This window comes from Molothrus ater, chromosome 1 (assembly GCF_012460135.2).
Source record: "Molothrus ater isolate BHLD 08-10-18 breed brown headed cowbird chromosome 1, BPBGC_Mater_1.1, whole genome shotgun sequence".
Classification (NCBI taxonomy): domain Eukaryota; kingdom Metazoa; phylum Chordata; class Aves; order Passeriformes; family Icteridae; genus Molothrus; species Molothrus ater.
The window spans coordinates 43,217,193-43,243,769 of record NC_050478.2 but is presented as its reverse complement, the minus strand read 5'-3'; the positions used below and the strand labels follow the sequence as shown (position 1 = coordinate 43,243,769).

General features: G+C 40.8%; 1 protein-coding gene across 3 annotated transcripts; it reads right to left on the bottom strand.

Annotated features, from left to right (window-relative positions):
* Nucleotides 1–17,311: 17,311 nt before the first annotated feature.
* On the bottom strand, nt 17,312–26,566 carry METTL6 (methyltransferase 6, methylcytidine). Of its 3 annotated transcripts, none has more exons than XM_036405521.1 (6): nt 26,475–26,566; nt 24,400–24,783; nt 23,567–23,701; nt 22,189–22,359; nt 20,348–20,489; nt 17,312–17,739 (listed from the first exon to the last, which is right to left on the bottom strand). In XM_036405521.1, the coding sequence occupies exons 2-6, from the start codon at nt 24,679–24,681 to the stop codon at nt 17,591–17,593; spliced, it is 879 nt and encodes a 292-aa protein (XP_036261414.1). In that variant the 5' UTR covers nt 24,682–24,783; nt 26,475–26,566; the 3' UTR covers nt 17,312–17,590. The 3 variants fall into 3 exon arrangements, with proteins under 3 accessions (XP_036261414.1, XP_036261423.1, XP_036261404.1); XM_036405530.2 differs by lacking the exon at nt 26,475–26,566 and adding an exon at nt 26,186–26,293; XM_036405511.2 differs by lacking the exon at nt 26,475–26,566 and having other exon boundaries at nt 24,400–26,295.
* Between the last annotated feature and the right edge of the window lie 11 nt (nt 26,567–26,577).

Below are 26,577 nucleotides of genomic sequence, written 5' to 3'. Positions count from 1 at the left end.
ATAATACAATCAAATATCCTCCTCCTGCCAAAATGGCTTAAAATAGTTTCACAGAAGACTCTCCATTTGAGGGTCTTACTATCATGCCATTGTTTCAGGCTCTGCAACTCAGAGGATTGGGAACTGAGGTTGTATTTCTGGTCATGAGAACTGAGTCTGTAATTCAACAGCCTGAACCAGGACTCCAAGAAGAAAAACAAAATAATGAAAGTAGGCTGCATATTGGGAAGACAGCATAGAGATTTGACACTGCACACAAAGCCTTATTTCCACACTCCTTGCTTAGTTTCTCTTCTACTGGTGTCCAAACTGAGTTTTTGTCTTTCTTCTACTGCATGTATTCCCTACTTTCAGGACAACTGAGCAACTTTTCTTTGTAGAGACTTTGGAGGAACTCAAAGCAAGACAATGAAATTTTTCTTGAGAGCTAAAGCCAAGTCATGCCAAGTGAGCAAACCTTAATATTTATACTGATTAGGAGTTTGAGCCTCTCACTACTGTATTGTATGTTATATCAAGAGCCTTGAGTCAAAGGAAGAAGCTTGGGAAAAACAAGAAGAAGGGAGTCAAGTCACCTCTGACTGCCTGAAGCTCTCAGCCGGGTCTCACATGAAGCCTCAAGGAAAACCAGATCCTACCTCCCTCTGGTCCTCTTTTCCTATTCTAAACAGACTGCAAGTGGCCAAAATACATCCAGAGCTGCTTAACTCAGCACTTTCTTCTTTGTCTATGCCCTTGCAGCTATAAGCCCTAGCTAGTCTCAGTATCTCAGCTCAGTGATACAAATCCCATAGTGAGCCTGACCAACACTCTCTACTGCTTAATCCCCCTCTGCCTCAAGAGACTGAGGATGGGACCTGCAGTTTAAGTTTCTCCAAAGAGATTTTCTGTGTGTAAGACACTACCATGCATTTCCTAGCCAGCTTTATGAAAATCCTGCACTGTCCAGGTAACTCTAAGGAACAGAGCAAACTGTTTGGAGAGCAGATAGCAGGAGCACTTATGTCTTGCACCACTTGACCTTTGTGTTCATGACACGTAAGGATCTTCAACCAAATCCACTCTCTAGGCAATGATTTACTCTACCTGTGCTTCTCTGCTGGTTAAAGATTCCATAGTCTTTGTTTTTTTGGAACCAAAGCACAACCCACCAGCCTCTGTTTTTTCTCACACATGTCACGTGTGGGAAATGGATTTGTAATTCAAACGTAATTCTCCTCAAATCTCTCACTTCTTCATCTCAGCTGGGCTGCTCTTCCTCTCATGCCTACTTTCTGAAGGGAACATGACCCAAAATTGGAAAATAAGCACTTGGAGTGAATCTAAGAGCACAGGTGCTTTCTTTGCACAAATATCTGTAATAACCACTTGGCTAAAAGAACTTCAAATGCTATGAATGAGGTTTCCCCTCTTTCTGTGCACCCTCACAAACCAGGCTACATTATATGTCAGCTCACAGACCAATTAATGAAATTTAGGATCTTTTTTAGACTAAGAACTTGCTGAGATGAGGGCAAATGGCTGAAGGGAAGAGGCTGGATGACACACTCTGCTGAGCTGTATGTGAAGAGTGATGTGAAACTGTTTGAACTCACTAGTCAGCAGAACAAGATGACAGAGAAGGCTCTTGCTGCTCATATAAGAAAAAAATGTGAATTGTTTACATTTTTCTGAGGGTTTAACAGAAAAAGGAGAAATTAAAAGAAAAAAAATAAAATAGAGATGTTGAATAAGGGTATAATAAAGTGCAATTTAGTCCATGTTGTGTGTAGAGCAATTTCCTCCAACACATCCTCAATGCAAATGAGGCACAGCAAGAACCAAGGTCAGTGGAAGAAGCAGTGCTTTTTACAGAGCATTTACCTGTGGAACTTATCTTTTATAAAGGATAAATAAGAATAAGGATGACTAAATCCTGATAGTTTCAGCCCAAATTTGGATTCTGCTGTTGTAAATACCATATAAACATACAGGAAATCAAACCTGCCCTCAAATATCTGCAGTCTAAAGACAATAAGCTAGAGAAGGAAGGAAATGTTTATCACATGCAGATAACAAGGGTTAGTTACATGGTAGCTTGCATCACTGAAGGGAGAGAGCCAGGCAAGTCAATTTCCTTAAGGGTAGGAGGATAATAAAGAAGGACATTATGGAAAATGGGGAAAAGGGCTGGATAGGGGATGACTTGTTGATGAGCTTGATTTCCTGATTCAGAACTCACCCTGAGCCAAGCAGGCACAGAGGTCTGCCCTGTGCAGCCTGCTGGCTGCAACCATGAAGCCCTGTGCAACGTGGGACTCTGCAGAGGAGCCTCCCAAAAAGTGCAGCACTGTTCCCTTCCCAAGGAGCACAGCCAGTGCTCCTCAGCACCTACACTCTGCACAGGCTTGATCGCCCTGAGCCTGCATCACTCAGTGGAATGTCTGTCTCACCACTGTCTCTCAGAGAAGGAGACCCAGGCAGTGACCCAGGCTGACAAAGCAATGCTCTGTAGAAATATTTGCTCCCCTTACCATTTACTGTTCTTGGCATTTTCCAGTGAAATTTCTCAGGAGCCAAGAAATCCCAAGTGGCATCTTAATGCTATCAGGATGAGTATACTGCATAATACAAGGCAGTACCTATGGAGACCTTTCTGGCTTTCTCCCTTCCTGCACAGATATTCTCTTTCTTAGTGAAAACAAAGACTTTGAGAGAGAGAAGGGGAAATGGTGCACAAACAAGCCTATCCCAACATTCAGTCATTCGGGGGCCATGCTGCAGGTCCAAGTCCCACAGTTTAGCTGAGAAAGCAGTGTCCCAGCAATGCACGAGGTTTAAATGCATGTATGCATTCTTTTTAGGCTTTTGGAACTTTGCTGGTACACCAAGCTTAAAAAAAAAATGTTTGAATTCTTCAAGCATTTTTCTTCCAGGTCATGGAAAAATGCTCCCTTTCTAAATGCTTATTAAATTTCTTTGGGTTCATATTTGAAGTGGATAATTCTGGATTTCTGCCTTCTCTCAGAACAATGAGCAAATGGGTATCTATGCTGTTAACTCCCCTATTGATTTTGTGATTCACAGTGTAATCAATTTGCCTGTCTCTCCCCAGACTTCTGCCTCAGGGCAAGGAGAGCTATACTAATGGTATGGGACAGTGGGGCTGTCTCTGTTTGCTGCTGTTGCAAATACTGCTGATCTTTGGACACACACTCTCAATTTTCTTCTCTTTTTTTTTTTTTTGGCCTCCTTCCTCTCTAATGGCATATTCACCTTAGGAAGTCAGCAAGTAGGTAAATCCCAGATTCCCATAACAATTAGTATCCTCCCCATGTCTGCACTGAGCAAACTAATAGAGCCCACTCATAGCTTACCAAGATTGTCAATTTGCATCCCTTACCACCATGTCTTAGGCTTTATCTGTTTCTCTTCAGTCATATCAGCACTGTGTCTATGTTGATATTCTTGTATTTGTGGATCATATCAGCTTGTGACTCACTGGCTAACTCTTTGCTAACACAGCTGTGTGGTTTAGGAGAGATTTGCTTCAGCTGAAGCAGTATCCACTTTTTCTTTCTTCCTGAAGCTCACCATCCTCCAGTCCAACCTATACTCTTTGCATTCCACTAGCAAGTAATACAACCCGTGGGTGTTTTTGCATCCTTCTTTCAGATGTTGCATTGTCTTGGCTAACAATGTTTGCCAAACTCTCTACATCAGCACATTTTTAGTTCTGGCATGTCTTTTTGCATTTCTTCTCGTTTTTAGATTTCATTTTCTAGTGCCTCTGCAGTACTGGACAGTTGCTCAACTTTCTTAAATTTTCTGAACCCACCTGGGGGTTTCCCTCTGCCTTGCAAATTATGATCAATCAATATAACTGGTCAGTTTTGTGTTGTCTAGTTAATCATGCTCTCTGACCCCCCTCAGTGCACAGCAATTCATCAGGGACCAAGTTAACTCCCTTGATGGAAAAAGCTGGTGTCTCAGTTTGCATTTTCAATTTGTATTCACATACTAAAAACAGAACAAGAAAATGCACTCTTCACCTCTTCTCTTTACTTGGCCACAATTCAAAAGTCTGAGACATATCAACTGATTCAGAATGGGAAGAAAGAAAAAGTCTCATGACTGTCTCCATCTTTTGCTGGTACCCACTGTCTGCATGAAAGGCTTTTTCAGTTGGCCTCTGCTTCTCCAGAGCCACGTCAGCTGTGGTGCCATTTTTAGCTGTGACATTTTCCCCACTCAGAATATTTTCTCAGCCCATTATACCCTGTGTGCCATCTGCCATACAATAGCCACACAGTGCCAAGAAGCCTGGTCACAGTCTGCTTTATTCAGTGGACGAGCCCTAATTGCTCAGCCTGGCACAACATGAGCCTGCCCACAGCACAGCCTCCCGTTCCAAGCGCTCGTGCCACGGCTTCTCCAGGGTACAGCAACCCAGCCCAGCCTGGCAGACAGCTGTGACACCGATTCATTCCAACACAGAGACACAGGGGGTCGTGCTTCCAGTGCTTCCATGCGCCTGCTGTGAGCACAGGAGGGAGCAGCCACGCTGCAGGCCCCCAGATGCCCTTTGTTCCCAGTGTCACACTGAGAACATGGCAGGCAGGAAGAGGCTGTGTGGTATTTTTGGGGTCCCCTGTGGCAGGAAGGAATGATGAATCTGACTCCATGTTCTTAGAAGGCTAATTTATTATTTTATATTATATTATATTAAAGAATGCTATATTAAAACTATACTAAAGAATAGAGAAAGGATGCAGACAGAAGGCCACAAAGAATGAGAATGGAAACTCATGACTGTCTCTCAGAGTCTGACGCAGCCTGACTGTGATTGGTCATTAAGTTAAAACAATTCACATGAAACCAATCAAACATCCACCTGTTGGATAAACAATCTCCAAACCACATTCCAAAGCAGCAAAACACAGGAGAAGCAAATGAGATAATATTGTTTTCCTTTTTCTCTGAGGCTTCTCAGCTTCCCAGGAGAAGAATCCTGGGCAAGGGGGTTTTTCAGAAAATATGATGGTGACAAGGCTGTGAGACCGGGAGCCCAGGAAGGCACTGCACATCCTGGATGCAAATTGTCCCAGTGATTCTGCTGTCCTGCCTGGTGCTAAAGAGTGCTGGAGGGGTGGGGAACAGGAAGGCTGGAGTAGTAGTGTTGTCTCTAGCTTTGTCTTGGATGCAGCCTCAGTAATGTGAGCCAGGATCATCTAACCTGTTGAACAAAGGGCAGATGCCAATTTTAGTATCTCCCTTGCAGGCTGTACAGTTGTTGGCTCTGAAAACCTTGGTGCCAGCAATGTAGAGTGCAAACATCCAGTCTCATCCTTCTCCCCCTTGATCTGGCCATGGCTCCTGGAATCCACAGGCAGTGACACAGACCAACCTGCCAAGAGAAACACCACAGGGTAACACTCAACACCCTTGTTCCACCTCTGCTTCAGTGTGTAGTGAAAAAAGATGCCAAGGCTGAACACAATCCTGACACAACCAGGGAAACCTCACAGTCCCACAGCTGTGACACCCATCAACCTGTGCTAACCAAGGAGGGAAGACTTCTTGTCCTGCCCAAATACACCAGTGCACTCTGAGCTGCTGCTCTCTCTGGGTCTGCTGCTCTCAGCCTGTACAGACAAAGGAAAGTTTGATATGACAATGACACATTTTCTTTTTGATCACTGAGTATTTAGAGAAGAAGTGGTAGGCCAGATGCTACTTCTATATCGTGGAAATCAGAACAAGTTTGGTGGAAAGGGAAGGAAGAATAACACAATGTACCAGGAGTCCAATACCACAGTATTAGTACTCACCTGTTAACCCCCACTGTAGCTCCCAATCAAAGTAACCTTTCCTTGGAATGTCTCAAGGCCCAAATCTGTGGTATGGTGTGGTCCCACCGTCAAAGTCAGTAGAAACTAATGGCACAGTGCAGCATTTTGTAAGATCAGGCCCTTGTTAACAAGTCAGAGGGCTCTGAGCAAGAGAACCCACCAGATGCATTTGTAGATAGCCATAGTGCCTGTCCTCTCTCAGTCCTGGAGAGGGGCCAGGAAAAAACTGAAAGAGCCTGAAGAGGCTGTCTGTGGGAAGCAGGTGCTTTGTGGCACTTCTCCTGGGCTGAACATACCTGCCAGTGCACTCACCACTGCCTTGGGAAGTAGGAAAAAGCAGCTCTCAGTCTTTTTCTGCCTATCATCCAGTTGCTGGGAAGGAGCCATTTGGATACAGCCTCTGCACTGTGCTTGGTGATAGGTTTCATTCATAGAGGCTTTTCCATAAAGTCATGTATTTTGGGGTTGGCAGATCCCACTCACTTGTGCAAAAGGCAAGGAGAAACTAGCTCTAAATAAAGAGAAGGGAAGGTGTAAGAAAGGCCAGGAGAGAAGCTATGTTGTTACAAATCAGTTTCTGCACTGGCAGCTAATTAGCATTTACACTACCTCAAATATTTAATATCCAAAAGAATTACTGTTCTTAAAATGAAGAATTGAAGAAGAATTACTGTTCATAAAATGCAGTTGAGGCAATTTTACATGTAGCTTATTAGCAGTAATGGATTATACTGAACACACCATGCTTAAACTGAGATATAAAGCCAGCAATATGTAAATGTAATTTTATTCTATTCTTCCTCTTTCCCTTGAAATGAGAAGGGCTTGCCAGAGACAAAATGGGGATTACTGAAGTAGGAGAAACTGTAAAATGGCAAACTAAACTGCAGCTGACTTCACACAGTAATTAATGAGAGAGACACTGCCTCTCTGGTCATGTGCATCCTATGCATCTCTGCTTGAATGGCTGCTCAACTGGAGAGCAGCTTGTCTGTAAAACGAAAGAAGTGGGACAAAAATGGGAGCAGTTAATATAAACAGAGATTCGTCCAATATTTTTGTGGAATTAAAGAAATCTTGTATAAAGGCACTGCATTTTGAAATTTGTATAAAGCACTGCAGTTTCTAAGGTATCAGTACAGTGGGACACAAATGAAGCAGAAACAAACAGCAAGCTGTCAATGCAAAAAATTATTGCCTCATGGGTAGAGACAATTAGAATCCAAGCTGCCATTAACAATAATAGTATTTCACTGTACCCTCCCTCACATTATGCTAAGAACATTCCCTCTAACTAAGCATCTCTGAGATGCAACTATATTTTCTTTAAAAAAAAAAAAAAAGTTTACATTTCTCTGATATCCAAGTGCTATTTAAGTAGACAAAAAAGAGGACTTGACTGAATGTAAGAAAACACTCTTAGTTGTCTGGTCTACAGTTAATCATTCCCAGCTCTTCCTACCACCCTGTTAAAGAGTTAGACAATTCAGTGCTGCGACTTAAAGGAAGGTAGCACTGGTTAGTGGCTAGTGCCACCTTGTGAACAAAATCCCAAACACCCTTCCTTCACCATTTCTACCAAACTACTTATGCAGCAAAATAGAGTAAAAAAATAAAATTCAACTTTTGCAAGAATAAGTGACTTCATGCTAAGAAGTTTATCCCATAGGGATAAACATGAGACTAAGACTCCAGCCAGGCCAGACAAGAGCTTTACAAAATAGAGACAGTCTAGAAAGAAGAGAAATATTTTACAGTACAACTGATGGTAAAAGAAGCTATTCCTTTTTCACTGCATTTCAAACAACACAAACACAGGAATAACCAACCCTCCAGCTTCCTTATGGACTCCACAAGAGTGGGATTTGCAGTGCTCTGATTAGGAACAGATAGGAAAGACAGGGGAGATCAGAGGGAGAGCAGCACTGACACTTTTTGTAACATACTAACACAAGATCTGTGCCTGGCAGCATACAATTGTAATTGAAACTGTGCCAATAAAACGAAAATTATTTTGTATTACTTAAGGCACTTCAATACATTTTTCTCCTCCTCACCCACCTCTCCTACACCCCCACTCCATCCTATGGATTTTGAGTACCTACTTCATCAGGGGTTTTTTAATCAGGTTTGTCTATATCAGTGTTTCCTCTTTTCCCAACATCAAGGGTCAGCAAGGAGGAGGATCCATTAGATCCCCCATCCTGAAGTTCAAGCCCTTTTGCCATCCTAGAGGTGCAAGCAGCTCTCAAGGAAGTCAGATGAATTTTCCCCTCAGCTTCCAGTTTTGTCCTTTTACCCAATCCTTTCCTTTTCAAGCTTGCATTATGGTTAACTCTCCATCTCCTACACTTTAAAGACTTGATGTTTATAGCAGTAGGAAAATAAGAATTAGAACTCACACCAAAAGTATCTCCTGGTTTCTTATGAACCAGGAGGGGGGACTTATTTCTTATTTCTTGTGGGGGCACTTCAACTTTCCAGGTGTGTGCTGGAAAGACAATGCAGCAGAGAGGAAGCAGTGTAGGAGGCTCATGGAGTGTGTGGAAGGTAATTTCCTGACACTGCTGATGAGGGAGCCACCTGGGGAAGGCACTGGACCTCTTGTTTGTGAACAGAGAAGGAGGGATGGGTCATATGATGGTAGGAGTTGATCTTAGGTATGGTGATCACAAAACTAAATGATAGAGTTTTCTATTCTCAGAGAAGGATGGGGAGCAGCAGAATGACTAACTTGGATTTCCAGAGGGCAGACTGTAGCATGTTTAGGAGACTGTTGATAGAGTCCCTTGGGAAGCAGTCCTGAAGGGCAAAGGAGCCCAGGAAGGCTGGACATGCTTCAAGAAGGAAATAATAAAGTTGCAGGTGCAGGCTGTCCCACTTGCCTAAAGAAAAGCTGGAGTGGAAGAAGAGAAGCCTGGCTGAACAGAGAGCTTTGGCTGGATCTCAAGGGAAAAAAAAGAGGAGAGTTTATGAGCTTTGGAAGAAGGGGCAAGCTTCTCAGGCAGACTACAAGGATATCTTGAAGTTATACAGGGAGAAAATCAGAAGGGTCAAAGCCCAACAAGAACTTATTCTGGACACTACTGTAAAAGAATCAAAATGTTCCTATAAATACATTAGGAACAAAAGGAGAGCTACAGAGAATCTCCATTCTTTACTGGATGCAGGAGGAAACACAGTGACAAAGGATAAGGAAGAGGCTGACATATTTAATGCTGCCTTTGCTTCAGTCTTTAAGACTAACATTAAGTTGGTCTCCAGGTATTCACTAAAATGGAAGACAGGGACAGGGAGCAGAATGAAGATCCCATAATCCATGGGCAAATTTTCTGTGACCCACTACACCTGTGGAGCCAGGCAAATGATCATCCTCCTGTATTCAGCACTGGTGAGGCCACATCTTAAAGCCTGTGCTCAGTTTTAGGCCCCTGAAAAAGGCACTGAGGTGCTGGAGCTTGTCCAAAGAAGGGCAGCAAAGCTGGTGAAGGGTCTGGAGCTCAAGTTTTATGAGGAGCAACTGGGGGACCTGTGGGATATTTAGCCTGGAGAAAAGGAGGTTCAGGGGGCACTTTATTACTCTCTACCACTGCCTGAAAGGAGGGTGTAGGCAGGTGGGGATCAGTCCCTTCTCCCAAGCAAAAAGTGATAGTACAGGAGGAATTGGCCTCAAGCTGCACCAGGGGATGTTTGGAGATGAGGGAAAAATGTCTTCACCAAAAGGGCTGTCAAGCACTGCAGCAGGCTGCTCAGGAAAGCAGTGGATTCACCATGCCCAGTAGTATTTTGGAGACTTGTAGATATGGCACTTAAGGACATCATTTAGTGGTGGACTTGGTGGTGCTGGGTTAGTGCTTGGACTGAATGATCTTAAAGAGATTTTTTTCTACCTAAATAATTTTATGATTCTTCAGTTTTTCACTCCAAGATCTTTCCCTTTTCCCTACAAGGCAGAAAGTGAGAGCAAAGGCTTGAAGTCACCCAGGAAACCAACAGCAGGGCTAGGAATGGTACTTGCCATTCAAATTGCAGTGAGAAGTCATTCAGGAACCAGGTTTTCTGTCATCAGAGCCAGTATCTCCCATCTCTGCAATAAAGGACCTGCTCTGCATCAAGATGGCTTGCTAGTTATACACTGAACCAAGATAAAGGAGATAATTTCTTCAGTCCCTTAAATTTGAAGTAGGGAAATTATCAATCTCTGTGTTTTACCACAAGGGGGATGTCCTTTCTTCCTCTTCTTACCCATCTTGCTTAGTTGAATGGTTACAGTTTTTAGGACAAGGATTGTCTCTTACTCTCTGAGTCCACAGCACCTAGGAGAATGCTGTCCCATTCAAGGGTTCCCAGACATCACCCCAACAAGCATGTAGTGAACATTTTTAAAGGAGTTTGTTCAATAGATTCCTTGATGGAAGATGACATGTGTTAAACTTGTCATTCAGGCTCCATTCACCCTGGTTTCTTTGACTCTTGTTGCACTATACAATCTATAATTCCAGTAATTTATATTTCTTTCCATGTCCTGTAATATTTAAAACACCCACCATAAAAATCAATAGCAACATAAAAGTAGCTAAAGTAAGGATATATTATATGAAAGGCTCCAGGAATTGACAAATCAAGCCACAAAAGAAGATTTCTCATACTTTGCTTATATTTACTTTACTCATATTTATGAATGTAATCAGCAGTAACATATTCACAACTCTCTACAGGGTGACATGAAACAGAAACCATATCATCACAGTAACAGATAGTTACACTACTGCTACCTATGCTGCAAAACCAAACAGGAGCAAAGTCTGGCATTGCACATCTTCAGCTCTGTTTAGTATTTAAATATGAATAATGCCACTGTTGCAGCTACAGTTTATTTGCATGCTCTTTGAATATGCCAGGCACATTCAAGCTCCTCTCTTGAAATTTTTTAAAGATGTTTTTTTAAAAAAAAATTCTTATTTTTAAGGACATTATTTTTGGAATTCTTTTTTACAGTACAACATAATGCTGCCTGACACTGAATTTCCTGCCAAACAATAAGCTGACCTGGCACACGAACAAACAATGTTGCTGCTAGCATTAACAAAACAGTCTTGCCCCTTCATCAGTCATTCACAGGTAACTTTTTTTTTACAGAAGCACTAATATATCTTAAGATTTGTTCTAACTGCAAAATCATTTTGTCTCACTGATCTACTATTGGTGATTGAATCAGGCAAAGATCTCCCATAAAGAAGTCTGTGAAAATGAAGTACAAACTGCACATAATGGAATTGAGGTTAAAGCTCTCAGTTGCTAAGCTTATCCCATCTTCAGTGGGCTTTTGAGAACACCACTGCCCTACTTTAGGAGGTGCTGTAGGGTCTGTTTGTGGTATTTTCTTTTCCTTTAAGGTTTATGGGTTTTGGAACTTGGAAAGTAGCTTGGAAAGGAATCCTTAAGCCTAAGGGCAGGTTAGTATTTTGTATGGAGGAAAATCTGTAAGAGGAAGAATTTTCACTATTTCTAAAATACATTCCTGGCTCTGTATTAGCTTGATTGTTTCAGTGTACTTTGAGGTGGGTTCTTGCCTCTTCTGAGCTTTATTTCTAACAGGTTTTTTCTTGGCCATTGTTTCCCAGCCAAGTGCAGGTCAAGATTACACAGATAATTGCTGATCTAATTTATTAGCTGCTTTCAAAAACAAAACCACAGCCTGAAACTGTTACTGGAAGCTGATCCAAAGCCAGCAAAAGTCCTTAGTGGCATACACGGGATGGAGCCAAGAGGGCATGCTGCTGCATCAGGTGGCAAGTCCAAACATCTGCATATTCAACTCTCAGGGACTCAGATTCATCTGGTCAAGAGGTCACAATGTGATGTTCCCTGAGGCCAGGTCCTAAAGGACTCACTCAACCAAGCACCCTCAAATTCTAAATGTGAGATCTTTGATTAGAGACTTCACCCAGATGGTCACAGCCAAGTTTATGAAGTTGTACAGGATTTCAGAACTATCTTCCTGAATGTAGTTCTCAAAAAATGGTGGCAATGGTTTTGAGGCATCTTCAAACTATTTTCATGTTCCTGTGAAATGTGGTTTGCAAATAAAACAAATAGAACAGAACATTTCCTTGTTGTGTAATGAAAACAAGCCTCCTTTCCTCTCTCCTTAACTTCTTCCATCCTGCTTTTGAACGCTCTGGTTTTAGCAAAACAGCAACAGGTCTGTTACATTTTAATGAAAAGTACTTTTATTAGATGATAAGAATTCCAATTAAGCATCCTATTTCAAACAGAAGTTTGAAGACAAAGCTGGGGGGAAAAGATCCCAAAAAACCACATGACTATCCTTAAACTTCAGATGCACAACAATCCCATATGTTTGAAGATATCATTATCTCTTTGAACAGCAGCTTCTCTGCTGTACCAAGTTTACAACAGCAATCCAAGGGTCCAGAGAAATGGGCTGTGGAAAAATACTGAGTGGAGCCTAGACAGTAAGCAGGCTTGTCCACCTGTAATTTGCCTACTTTCTGACTTTTCCCTGTAGCTACCCTCATTTATTTCCACTCTAACTTCTCTGGCTGCAACAGGCATCAGAAAGCAGAGCTGCAGTTGATTGCTGCCATCTGACTTAAGACAGCACAGCACCTCAAAGTGGGAGCTGTGAAAAAGCACTGAAGTGACAGTGAAGTATGAAACTTCTTTCAAGTCAAAGGAGGAAAACAGTGCTCGATTTGTATTTTCAGTCACATAACTGCCTTTTAAAATATTTCACATCATATATTTTTCAAGCATATAAGTTAATCCTATGTCTTTGGCAAGGATTTTCAAAAGCGATCTAATTTTTCAAGGATGAGACCTAAAATTTGCTGGGAAAGAAAGTAAATGGTAACAAACAGAATCATTTAAGTAGAAATACACAAAATCACTATTAACTTGGAAGAATCATGTAGTCTTTTACTTGTGCCCTTGTCTTCCCTGATTTCACAGCACCCTGCTGCAAACACAATGAACAGTGCACATCAGCCTAGGAAGTGGGAATGAAAAAGGTTCCCTAATGGAACATCTTACTTGGCTAATAGCTTCTATCTTTGCAAGCAATGGCTCTGTGTGCCTCCCCACAGTGCAGGCTCACCATCTGCCTGTGCTCTTATAAATGAATTCACATTGCAAACACAGAGCACAAACATACTCATATCCTGAGCCTACTGCACCCAAGGGTCAGATGTTTTTGCAGTATGTCTAACTAGCAAATGTTTGCTCCCAAATGTTTGAAATGGCTCACAATCTTTCCTAATAACAATCATAACCAGTGAAAAATTCATCACAGCTATATTATGGTAAGGTAAAACTCCTTAAAAAATACTTATCTATTTTCACCAATTGTATCTCAGCAATGTCTTTGCAATATAAAATTCTGCTTCCCACAGAGTCTTGCATGTATTACTAATACCACATACAATCAGATGCCACTTTCCTGCCTCCCTGGAACATCAGCCTAATTTTGGAACCTGCAGGCTTCCATTTCCAAAATTTCATTTTTCAGATGAACAGCTTAATTTATTATATGTCATCCCTGATCTGTGAAACTCGGGATTTTCTTTTTCTTAGAAATTTAAACATAATCTTACCATTTTTCCTTCACACACTGATGCTCAACATTGATATCCTCTCCAAATATATATATATATATATATATGTATGTATATACATTTCAGCTAACTCTTCCATAAAGCACTTCCTAATTTGTAATTTGTATCTCTCAGTATACTCAAATGTATGAACTGTTCAACAGATCAAGCAAAAAAAATTATAACAGGTGAGCATATTAATGACATTTTCAATTTCATATACCAGTTTTCTCCTAGGAGACCAAGGCTGTATGTTTTACAGTTGACTGCTGCTGCTTACAGCTGCTGGAGTTTTAGGTCTCACTTTTATAGCACTTGGTTTCGTAGAAGTGATGCACAATCAACCATGGCTCTAGTATTATATTAATTAATTAAATATTCTGCCTTTGGAACCCAAGGAGCTTTCAGGTACCTGAAAGATGCACCTGAAATAGCTTTTTAGCTACCAAATGAACCACATAAAACCTGCTGTGACACTATCACCTTAAAGCTGAAATGCTTTTTTCTCAGTAGTGCATATTTCTAAGGAAAGAAAGCTCACCCATCCATACGGTACAGACACAACACCTGTGTGGATTTCTGTCTAGTCCTAGCTTGTTGTCACACATCAGACTACATCAATCAAATTTGACAGAAGCTGTCCTTTGACAGAAAGGACACACAATGTCAGAGAACTCAAAGACTTCATACTTCTGTAAATTTGATGAAAATAGATGACAGTCAGACCTTACCCATGTCCTCATTACCATCATTCCTTAATACATGATGTCCAGTTCCAGGAGGAGACATCAAAGAGTCCCACACTGAAAAGTGGTATTTAAGATTCCCTGACTTCAGGAAAAACCTTAATCCAAGTTCATACTTTATTAAACATTAGAGAATGTAATCTCAGGGCACCAAATCACTAAAAAAAAAATGGGTTTTCTCAGTCCCATTACTTCAACAATTATTTCCTTCTATTCTAAGTATTGCTCAGAACAGGGTGTTGGCATAAAGGAACTTACTACTTATGCAGCAGCTAGTTCATCTTAAGGGGAACAAGAAGCAGGTCTACAGGCAATTGAGTCACCTCAGCAGCCTCCACTGACTGCAGACAAATCAAAGAACAATCAGGACATTTATAACAATCACAGCACAGTGGCTTGCTTGTGCAAGGTGAGCATGATTCAGTGCATATATGCTTTTTTCAAGTCATTTTAACACCATTATCCCTGATTACTACATCTCCCCAAGGACAGCTCTACACAGAATGGTTTGGGTTGGAAAGGACCTTAAAGAGTATCTAATTCCAATCCTCCTGCCATGGTTGTTCAAAGCCCCATCCAGCCTGGCCTTGAACACTGTCAGAGAAGGAGCACCCCCAGCTTCTCTGGGCAACCTCTTCTGGTGCTTCACCACCCTCAGAGTAAAGAATTTTTTCCATATATCTAACCTCAGTTTCCCTTCTTTCTGAACCAGTAACTCCTTGTCCTATCACTGCAGTTTGGTCAAGTAAGGATACAAGGTACAGGTATTGCTGGCATGTGCTGCTGGTGAGCTTCCTTGAGCTTGGAAAGCTGAAGAGTTGGGGGAGTAGATTCCCTTTAGCCAGCACTGCAGCAACCCCATCAGTTACTATGTCTCACATGATGAGGCAAGGATTTCTTAAAGCTGACTCAACTTCCTCAAACTTTACCACAGTTACAAAAATTTACCATGATTTAAAGTCCACAGAAGCAGAGTCATAGAAACTAAATTAACCTTTCTGACCATTCATCTCAAAATAACTTCTGCTTTATGAGAACTACAGCAGATGATCTTTCTGGCAGGGGCCTTAAAGCATGCTACTTCATTTTGCAGGTCTGACTGGAAATGAGACTGAATGAGATATAATAAAAAAGTTAGAAATATTGCACTCCGTTTAACATGCTGCTACACAAAAAAGTGTACACAGAAATACTGAAGCTATAGCCACACACAAAAACATGAATTATTGTTCTGGCAGTAGTTCAGTGTAAAAAGGAACTCAGTGGTTGTCTGAGTCTATTAGCTAAGTCTATTGGGCTGACTCAGGTCTTCTGATTAATATTTTTGATTCTTGCCTACATCTCATTTCCTTTTGGGGACGAGCAGTTCATTGCACTTGGATTTGCATGTGATGACAAGCACACAGCCCCACGATAAGGCACCATGCAAGGCATTCCTCCAGTCTCATTTATGTGCTGTATACTCCAAAAGGACCAAGCCTGCAGTCCTGAAAGGCACTTGGAGTTACAGGCTGCAAGCACCACTAAGTATCAACAGAGCTCAGACTACATATAATCATTGCAAAACTGCCATGCTAAAGATGAACATGTGCTGATGAAAGCAACCAAATAATGATAACTCAGATTAGGATAGTGCTGTCATCATTATATCTCTTTTTAGCAATAGCTTTTCATTTACTGTAAGTGTTACTCGATATTTATTACTAGCATGGCAGAAAGAGCTAATGGGTAGCACAGCAGGGGCCAGCAATGCATAAATCTCTGGGATAATATTCTCCATAAAAAAAAAGGAGATGACATGTAATAACCGTCCTTAAAGGGTCATTAGGAGAATTGTGAATGATTTAAGCATTTTTTTTCCTCAGAGGCCAAAGATTTGTGATCTGTTGCAAATTTATTTCTAACCACGTCAACTGAATAAGACCTTTAGCAACTCCAATTTGTTAAAAAAAATTGACTGGTTAACTTTTTAACATTAGCTTCAGGCTGGAAAATTATTACTTCTTTCGTTTCATGCACAATACACCCAGTGTTAAGAACCTGGAAAAAGAAAAATCCTTATTATATCCTATGTGATATACAGAGGGAAAAAGTCACCTCTGGTCCACATCAGATGTGTATGGCTGGGTCATCTAACAACACTCGAGTCCAGTGGAATGACAGCTTGAGTCAAGCAATCACATATTCGTATATACAGCCTGGGATTAAATCCCTACTGAGAACAGGGCCACCCTCAAAGTCACAGGATGCTCAAGGCCTTGGCCAGTCTTATTCCAAGTATTCCCAAGAATGAAGGCTCCAAAACTTCACTGGGCCCTGCCCCAGCATTTGCTCTCCCCTTAGTATTTCACTGGAATTTCCACTGTTGCACATTGTGTACATTAGGCAGGATCAGCACAGGCCATTGCACAAGGCACCGGATACTTCTGGGCTTCCTCTGCTGCAGTGCCGCTGCTCAAAATGCAGGTTAAAGACACAGGCATGATTCTGAAACTACATCATCCAAGAGCACAGAAAAGGTCCTGCAGTGCAAAGTGCCACAGTGCAAAGAGCTGTAAGGAAAGGATGAAGTTCCTTCAAGCAGTTACATCTGCAGCAGCAACAGTAAAGTGGCTTTTAGTGGCAGGAAGAGCAAAGACCAACACAACTTTCCTGGGAGTGATGGAAAAGAATTAAGACCTTTTCCCAGGAAAGAAGCAGCTGACTACACTTCATATCAAAGAAAGTACTCCTGACTTGCTGATTTCAGTTTCAAACGGGAAACTGACTTGCAAAACGTCAAATATTTCTGCATATTAAATGAAAAACATCTTAAATTAATTAGGGATAAATACAACCTTATCCACTAACATGATTCTTCGAGCATGAAATCAGATAAATTAGGATCTGCCTTAGAATATAAGCATTTGTTTATAGATCTAAATGCTAAGCATATTAAAAAGATACCATTATAAAAAAATATTAAGGCAGCTTACACTATACTGCTCACTGAGTCTGTATCACTCCTGTATCTGAGAAAGTACACTCAGAAGTCCTACAAGTACTGAAAGTAAATTAAATACTATGACAAGCCTCAAAAATCACAAGTGACAGGAAACACAGGATACTTATTTAAAAATAGTTTTTAATAAAAATGGAAGTTTATTTATTTGCTTTACTTGCTCCTCCAACAATGTGGCAAAGGTTTTATTTTAGAAGCAGGAATACAGATGCTCAACAGGTTGCCTGCATCACTAAACCGTCTTAAAATTGAATTAGAAATAGAACTCATATTTTGTATCCTAGGATGGAAACCAACAAGAGGTACTGAATGCCAACATTTTTGGTGCACCAGAAAGATGAGCACACAGCGAGCTTCCATTTCAAACAAGCAATGCTGCTGCTGATGAGCAAGAACTTATGTCTCCCTGAAAGGCTTTTGAAACTTGCTTTGAAGAAAAACTCTTGGAACACGCAAATCTTCTTTCCTATTCACAGTTTCTCGCTGCACATACTCATTGACCACTTGCTCATATCCCTCAGCCTTGAAAAGCTGAGATAAGAACTCTGAAAGAGAATTTAAAAAAAAAGAAGATAAAATATTACGTTTAAGCTATTTATAAAACACCAGACAGCATTTATATAAGCATATGTTCTTATGTGTTACAGCATGAAAATCACACAGGCCTTCAGATTTCAAGCTGTTCTATGTGGGCAGACTGCTGAATAAAAATCAATAAAGATCTCTTTTGGAAACATCAACCTAAGCAAAACAGCTTGTAAAACTGGGGCTTAAGCTAGTTACTCAGTTCAATTTCCAAAATTTGCCACATCTCTTATTTTTATTAAGCCTTGTCGTTCTCATTGTGACTGACACCAGTGCATTTTCCCTTCGTGCAGCTGACCTTCCCTAGCTGAATACATCACTTACCACAAATATTTCAAAGGTAATCCAGCTGTGCAGCTGCGCCTCGGCTCAGGGAAGAATAACACCCCATGTTACATGCAACTGCTCAACAGAAAAACTGAAAAAATGGCAAAGAGGATATGGTGGCACCAAGAGTCCACTAAGTTGAACTGAAAGTATTTTCCAGAAACAAAAGAATTTCACTCAGAGCCTATTTCCCTTATGGAAGGCAGAAGCACCTCACAAACAGAGTGACCTGTGCAGCAGGAAGGTCTGCTCATGCTATTGACTTGTCATGTTAATTAAAAATCATAGTTTTTCCTTTCCTGCACCTCAGTTCACTAAGTCAGGCAGCAATTCCACAGCAAATTTAAGCTGTTCTAAACTTCTGTTACTTGATAGAAAACAAAGACATTCCATTTTTGACTGCTCAGGGGGATTAGCTTGATGAAACAGTGATCATGTGGGTACAGGAAGCACCACCAGAGATGGTGTATTGAGGAAGATGAGACCACCCCTTTGGTGGCACTGCAGGATTATATCAACCCAAACCCACCATGGCTGTAAACATTGTGTGTTCATGTAAAATGGGGACCGACACCAATGAAATATAAATAAACAGCACTCCATTGTGGACCTATTGAAATCTTTTTGTAAGGAAGTTGCACATATTTCATAATACAAGACTACAACCATGCATTCCTCCACAAATTTAATATTATTTCAAACAGTAGAAGAATGGATTTTTTTTTCCCATGGAAGAAGTTTGGTGTTGCCATCTGCCATATTATAAACAAGTATAATTCAAATCACCCCATGCAGCATAACTTGGTGTTACCAATGCAGTGCTAAAGAAATGAAAAATAGCAAGGGTTGCAACCTCTGTGGAAATGATGGGAGTCATGTCTCCAGTAACAAAAGAATTCTCAAGTATTAAGCAATGTTTATATGAAAATCTGTGAAATGAATGAGATCATAATGATTAAAAATGGGAATAGAGGTGATCTGTGAGACAGTCACAGACCAACCCAAGGAAAAACAATTGCTGACATGAGCAATATAAAATAAATTCTCTCTTTTCTCCTTCCTTCCTGTTCCTTATCCCTACCTCAATTCTTTTTGCAAGGGAAACATGCATACTAGCAAAGAACTTCTCATTCAGAAACTATTCTAAAACACAATAAAAACGAGATTTAAAATTTCACAGATAGGTCAGTCTCTTATTTGTTCCCTTTAGCATCCATTCTCTTTGTAAGAGCTAATTGTTTAAACAGAACTAAAAATCAGTAAATAACAGTTCTAGAAATGCTTCAATGAAGTTGTAGCACTGCATTATCTTAGATTTCATCATTGTCCTATGAAGAATAGGGGGAGCTCAGACAAAAATAATGGTTTTTATGTATCAGAAGCAATTAGTCAATATGTTATGGCATAAAATATGAATAACATTTACTTGGCTCCAAATCGGTCTCTTCAGCAGCTGTATCTTGCTTTAGACTTAAGAACAAAGTACCCCACATAAATAAATTCACAGCTCTTGTTACACAATGCTCTACAAGTGATGGGGGGAGTAGGGAGTTTAGCATGAGGAATTGGGAGTTAGAAGCTATAGCCAAGCTGTAAACCCAAATCATTGTAAAAGTCTAAGCAAATTCCTTCGTGTGTCTGTGCTTCAAATTCTCCACCAGTAAACTGCAATAACTACCCTTCCTCCTAAACCATTATGAGCACTGAACAAAAAACTAAATACTGTATCACATGGAAATGGTTTTTTGCATTGTCTTCACTAAAAAACAAACCCTAGAAGACAGAGCTAGTCAGTGCTATCCCAGCAGGATTTGTGCATGAGCTTTTCAGTGCTGCAGTCATGGTTCTGCTTTTAGAAGTCAATAGACCTCATCCTGCTCACCTGCACAAAGAATGATGCCAAAAGGACTGCTTACTTGCTTCATGAAGATGATTAATTCTCTTACTGAACATAGGTCTTTTCTCCTTAGGTAACAAATCTGAATGAAATTCAGCTAATTCAGGAACTCCTGCTCTTGGAGAATTATAGCACATACAACAAACTTATAAACAAGAAAGGGCTCCACAAAGTTCTTTCAGTCTAAATAACTGCTTCTTCCCAAAAAGGATGGCAAATGAAATAAACCACAATTTAACAGTTCATCCACACAAAATAAAACTTCCCTGGGCATGTTGGCAGTTTGCTGGAGAAAGTTTGAGAGAAGATGCACAGAAAAGAAAGCACTCTACAACATGTCTTACCTTCAGTAAAAAAATACGACCTTGTCCCATCTTGTCTGACATAAAAGTTTTCCCCAAGTTTGCTGCCTGATTTAAACCTGAGCATTGCATGATCATACAGGCCATAGTCTCGGAACAGGACACACTTGCCTGGTTTTAATACCTGTCACATAATACACACGTGCTTTAATAAGCTAAACAGATGTAGTAATATATGGGTATATTTATTTGTGTACACATACAAACACAGGTAACTAAGACAAGGTAGACTAACATAGTCAATACAACAGTGAGATAGATATCTATATCTATAGACAGATATACAATTCATTCCCTGTGCAACAAAAAGGTGGTGCAAAAACTGGATTGACTCTTAAAAACATTTCCCTATGAATAAAAGACTACAACTAGTTTTAGAACACCTATTTGGGTGCTGATCAGCTAAATTGGCAACGCTCTTCAAACACAGAAAAAAGAAGAAAATACAAAGTTTAACAAAAATTCCCATCAGCGCATTTTTTTCTGTTGGCTAGTATCCTGTTTAGCACCTGATTTTGTTTAATGGTTAACAATAAAATCTGGAATATTGTGACATTTCTTTTTTCATGGGAGAAAGAAACATGTTGCAATATGTTGCGAAATAAATAAGAAACCATTTTAGCAAAGTGCATAATGGATTTTTAACATTGCTTTTTGGTAAAGAAAGCAAGCTGTAAAGAGTTTAAAATTTATAAATACATAGTCATTGCCCACGCTGATTTTAGATATCTAAATATTTATAAGAGCTAAGAACCAATCCTGATTTTGGAAAACAGCTGGAGATATACAAAAAAACTCCTAATACTCCTTTTTCAAACTGCTGATAGTAAGCCAAATAACATCAGGAAATACAAGACTTATTATACACACATGTGCAATAGTAAAAAAATGTATTGATTGTTTTCCTCTGCAGTCAATATATGACATCTCAGGAAAATTCAGAACAATCACAGTTCAGGTTGTTTAAATCACCCTTTGGATGGGCCTGTCCTAGTCTGTCAACTAACAAAGACAGCTTAGAGGGATGAGTCTCTCTAGGTTAATGTTGACTTCTGAACACTCCACTGTTAAATCACCACAGGTCAAATAGGTTTCATAATAACAGCAACATCCTAACTGCAGGTCACTGGATCTCTGGAAGTTAATTTTGGCTCACTATCATTCACATCTTATGAACACAGACAGCTCTGCAATATATAAACATTATTCACAGCATACAGCCCAAGTCACAGCTTTAAAGTCACAGAGTCAGAGAGTGGCCTGGGATGGAAGGGGCCTGAAAGATCACCTGGTTCCAACCCCCCTGCCATGGTCAGGGACAACTTCCACCAGATCAGGTTGCTCAAAGCCCCATCTCTCCCGGCCTTGAACACCTCCAGGAGTAAGGCATCCACAGCTTCTCTGGGCAAGCTGCACCAGCAACTCCCTAAAGAATTTCTTCCTACTATCTAATCTAAACCCACTCTCAGTTTGAAGCCATTCTCCCTTCCTTGTCACTACATGCTCTTTCTTGTAGAAATCTCTCTCCATAATTCCTGTAGACCCCTTTCAGGTACATCAAGGCCATACTTTATATATCTTTTTGTTACACTGACAGCATGAATTAGGCCTCAATCCAAACAATCTCACAATACCAGAAAGAAAAAAAAGGAAATTGTAAAATATATTTTAGTCCTGCATACTTGGTGAACTAATGAAATACATCCATGGAATATAAGATGAAAACTCACCATTGCAAGAGAGTAATTTTCTCAGAAAAAAATATACTTTTGAGCTAAAAAGAAGGAAAGTGCTTTAAAGGCTGTAAAATCAGCTGGTTTTACCTTGTAAATGTTCCTCAGGACAAGATGCATTTTGTCAGGATGAATGGCAGAAAGCACAAATATAAGTGTGACAACATCCACGGAATCTGCTGGTACATTGTCTAGAAGATCATCTTTGGTAAGATCACACTGGAACACTTTACATCTTTCAGTACTATATAAGGCATTTTTCTAGGGAAATTAAAAGAGCAAGCTTTCACTGAAAATTAGCAGCATATGTTGCTACAATAAAGTAAAAATCTTGTGAAATTAATCAGTAGAGAGACACAAAACACAGTGGCAAGATAATATTAACCTCCAACAGGTGGCTACTGCTATCAGAAATTCTTTGCTGCTAACTACAATAGTGAAACTACTACTAGAAGAATAGCCTGTTCCCATGAATTTGAGAAGGAATGTGCATTAAGACAATTCAGAAAACATTTCTGTTTTACTCCTGCTTCTACTTTTTAAAGAAGACATAAACTCTGTTGAAAGAAATTACATATTACAGGGTGATGAAAGTAAAGCTCTTGAGCTACAGGTAGATTGCAAACATTTGGGGTTCCTGTCACACAATCTGCAGCTGGGCTGCTCTAGCCCCAGTTTTGCTATGGAAAAAAAAAAAGAAAACCCGGTCTTGGCAAAAAAAATAAATTCAGCAAGAGCTGTGGAGGCAGATGCCATTAAGTCATCCAAAACCCAGGGCACAGGCTCAGCCCAACCTCATCTTGGGGTGCAGCCACAGCATCCCAGGGAGCTGCTGTCCTCTTCTGTTTGCCGCAGGTATTTCTTCCCATCTTTTGCATGATAAATGCTGTCTGTGCCTTGTGGTTCTTGGCCACAATGCTTTCAGTTAACAGATATATATAGGAATTTACCTGTGATTACAAACTTAATAATGGCTTTTAATGCCCAAAGCCCCCACCAGCCCTGCTGCAAGACTCCACTTTGGACTGCAGTACCCACGATTAAGTGTAAACATACCTACTCCTAATCAGGTTACAAACCCCTTTAACAATAATTTCCAGCCTTGTTTTTAAGGTTCTCCTTGGGACTCCCTCTATTAAGGGCAAGCTTCCATGACAAACAAAATTTTGGTTTTACTGCACAGTCAGCAGAGACATAGTAGTGCACCCAAAAAAAAACCTATCTTCATAAATCATTCAAGTAATATACCATAATGCTCTAATTTGACACTGAAAAGCCAAGTTTTGAGCAATGATTTGGCTTCTTACATAGGATCTCCACTGAAATGCATCAGTCTCAATTTTTTTGGCAAAACATATTCCACCGTTCCTACAAAAAGGAAGCCAAGAGAAGTCTGTTGTTACAGTCATTTGTAATTTTAGAAGCTTCTAAAAAACACTCTAAAAGAAGTTCCAAATATCACACCAACCTTCACATACTCAACAGCTCTAGGAGAGAAATCACAGGCATATGCAAAAATATTCTTATCTTCTTCTAAGAGTGGAAACAAGCAGTTCCCAACCCCGCAGCCTGCTTCCAGAATGGTCAGCTTTTGATCTGCAAACTGGGGAGGAAGCAATACAAGACAAAACATAATTTTTGTTTTCTCATCATGTGAGCAGAGGCACTGTTCAACCAGCATTTTAAAAGCTATAATCAATTTTAATTACAATTCTTCAAAAAAAACCAAAGTAGAAGCCACTGCATAATCTGACATTAAAACCCAGACATCCTGAATTTCCACGGAATTAGAAATCATTTTAGAACATATTAATATTTCTTCAGTCATCTATCTCTTAAGTAATCAACAGACTTGTGCTATTTCTGTCTTGTCTTTCATTCAGCTGTAAGGAACAACAGATGCATCTGGCTATCCCCTTAACCGTGTTCAGCAGTCAGCCTGCAGTTCTGGATGCTTTTCTCTAAAGCAGTGTACTGAAGTGCACCAGCTTGCACACACAGAGACAAGCTGTCTACTCTAGGACTCAAAAACCAAATATTCCAGACTGCACTCTCAGCATCCAGGATGCTATGAACAGCACCCCATCCAGTAAGGGCCAATTACACACTGAAACTAAACTGATGCATATGATTCTGAGACATTATCTTTTATATTAAAAGAAAATACACAGTGCACTGCAAACTTTACATGTGGCAGCTCTTACCCAAATGGCTTTGTTCTAAGTATTATTCACTCCCCTGGAAACAACTTATTGGAAACAAGCAATCCCATCTTTTACAGCAGAACTGTACAGACCTCACCTCACGACATGCCTTTAACTCTTGAAACTCTCTGGTTGTCCAATGTCTGTCTTTGAAGAAGTTGGTGCTGTTTCTTTTGTAAAATAGATCCCAGTTCTTCTGTGCCTCTTTCTCCAGTTTTAGCTGTTTGAATTCAGACACCAAAACCTGATCTTTTGCCAGTTTTTCTGCTTCTTCTGGGCTAAGGACTCGAGCACTGTGGCCTTTCTTTTGGAAAGCACCATCTTCAGTAGATGTTGGTACTATATTTAAGCAATTTGCTGATGCCTTTTCTTGAAACATCCTAGATTCTTTCACACAAACATGAACACCAAAGACCCAAGGATGATATTTTTTCTTTAGTGTATGGTTCCATCACTTAACTTAGGTTAAATAAGTGAGGATCTAGAAGCAGAATTAAAAATGACAAATAATTACAGTATGCACTTACTACAACTTTAATGATGTGTCCTACCTGATGGACTTACATCTCACCAGATTTCTCTTAATTTCAGAAAACGTTCATCTAAGCTAAGAACTGTATACAACATCACACTGATGTCAAAGTTAAAGAGGATACTTCAGAGTCTCCTGGTCTTCCCGCTGCATTCTAGAAACCCAACAAGAAAAAGCTGGTGCAGCTCTAACTTTATTTTCACTAAAAGAGACTTAAGAAGGAAAGCAAGGGCTTTGTTTCTCATTAACCTCACTTGGAACACTTCCGGGAAAAAAAAAGGTAACTTAAGAACAGATGACATTTGAGAGTCACATTCAAATTAATGAAACAAAGTGTATTCACATTAGCATTTCTCCTTCCTGCTCTCAGCTCTGTGAGAAAACACTGGTGAAAACAGTATTTATAACATGTGACCTAAGGAAGGGGACAAAACCAGTACTGCGGGAAAAATGCCCAGAGCTGGCCTGTGCCAGCATCCATCCCACTGCCTCCTCCTGAGGATTCACGCTGGTTTTAACAATCACAGGTGGTTTTACTTTCAGAAGTTAACAGAAAGAGCTTCACATAGGCTGGGAAGGCAGTCAAACATTTTCTCTGATGTTAAACTGGTTCTGACATCTGCCTTGTCATAAACATGCAGATCCTGCATGATGGAATATGGCAATTAAATCCTGCATGGCCCTGTAACTCGCAGGGAAGCCCAGGTAGCAAACACACACCACTCGTGTACATCAGTGCCCAGAGCCAGGCATTGGTGTCAATTTACCAAAAAGGAAATGAGAAAACCACAACAATACACACCCTAAAACAAACAAACAAACAAACAAGAGTAATACTTCACTTGCGTATTTTATCTTATGATAAAATACATTCTATTACACATAACATGGATTGTATGTACATGTTATATATGATGCTATCATGATATATACGTCATGACACAAACATAAAATACGGAAGCGTGCAAATGAAGAACTGTCAGAATTTCATCCAGTGTCACAGACACACCCTCCTTTCCTCCAAGAACAGCGCAAGAGGTTATGAAGAAGAGGCTCCTTCGAAAGGATGTCTCTTCAAGAAGAGCATATCATCAAAACAAACAAACAAAAACTTAATCAGCAACATTTCTGCCGTATTTCTACACCCGCCTATATCCCAGGCACGCTCCATTATTTCATCACAGAAGGAGCACAAACGCAAACAAACAAACGCGAGCCATTCCTTTCAGTGACGCCTCTGCTGCGGTGGGAAAGCAGCGCGATGATAAACTCAGTCGCAACAGCCCATGCTTAGGGTAAAGAGCCTTTTAAAGGTGTTTAATCCAGAGCTAAGCCCACAAACATGTAACACCTCCGAGTGATCCTCCGGTCCCCCCACGCGGAACCGGCTTCCCTCCAGCAGCTCCTGCCCCAGCGTAGCCGGGGCTTAGATACCCCGGCAGGGAAGGGAACACCTCCTGCCCTGCCCTGCCCTACCGAGGGCTTGGATACCCCGGCAGGGAAGGGAAGGGAAGGAAAGGAAAGTCCCTCCTGCCCTGCCCTACCGAGGGCGGGGAGCGCGGGGCTCCCACCTCCCCGGGGACCCTCCCCGGGGCAGCAGCCCCAGCCCGGCCCCGGGCGCCCGCCTCGCCCCGCCGTACCCGCCGCCAGCCCCGGAGAGGGTTCCCGGAAGGGAAAGCCAAGAATTTCCGGGAGGACGCCGGGCGGCCGCGCACGGAGGAGAGGGAAGGGACCGGCCGGGCC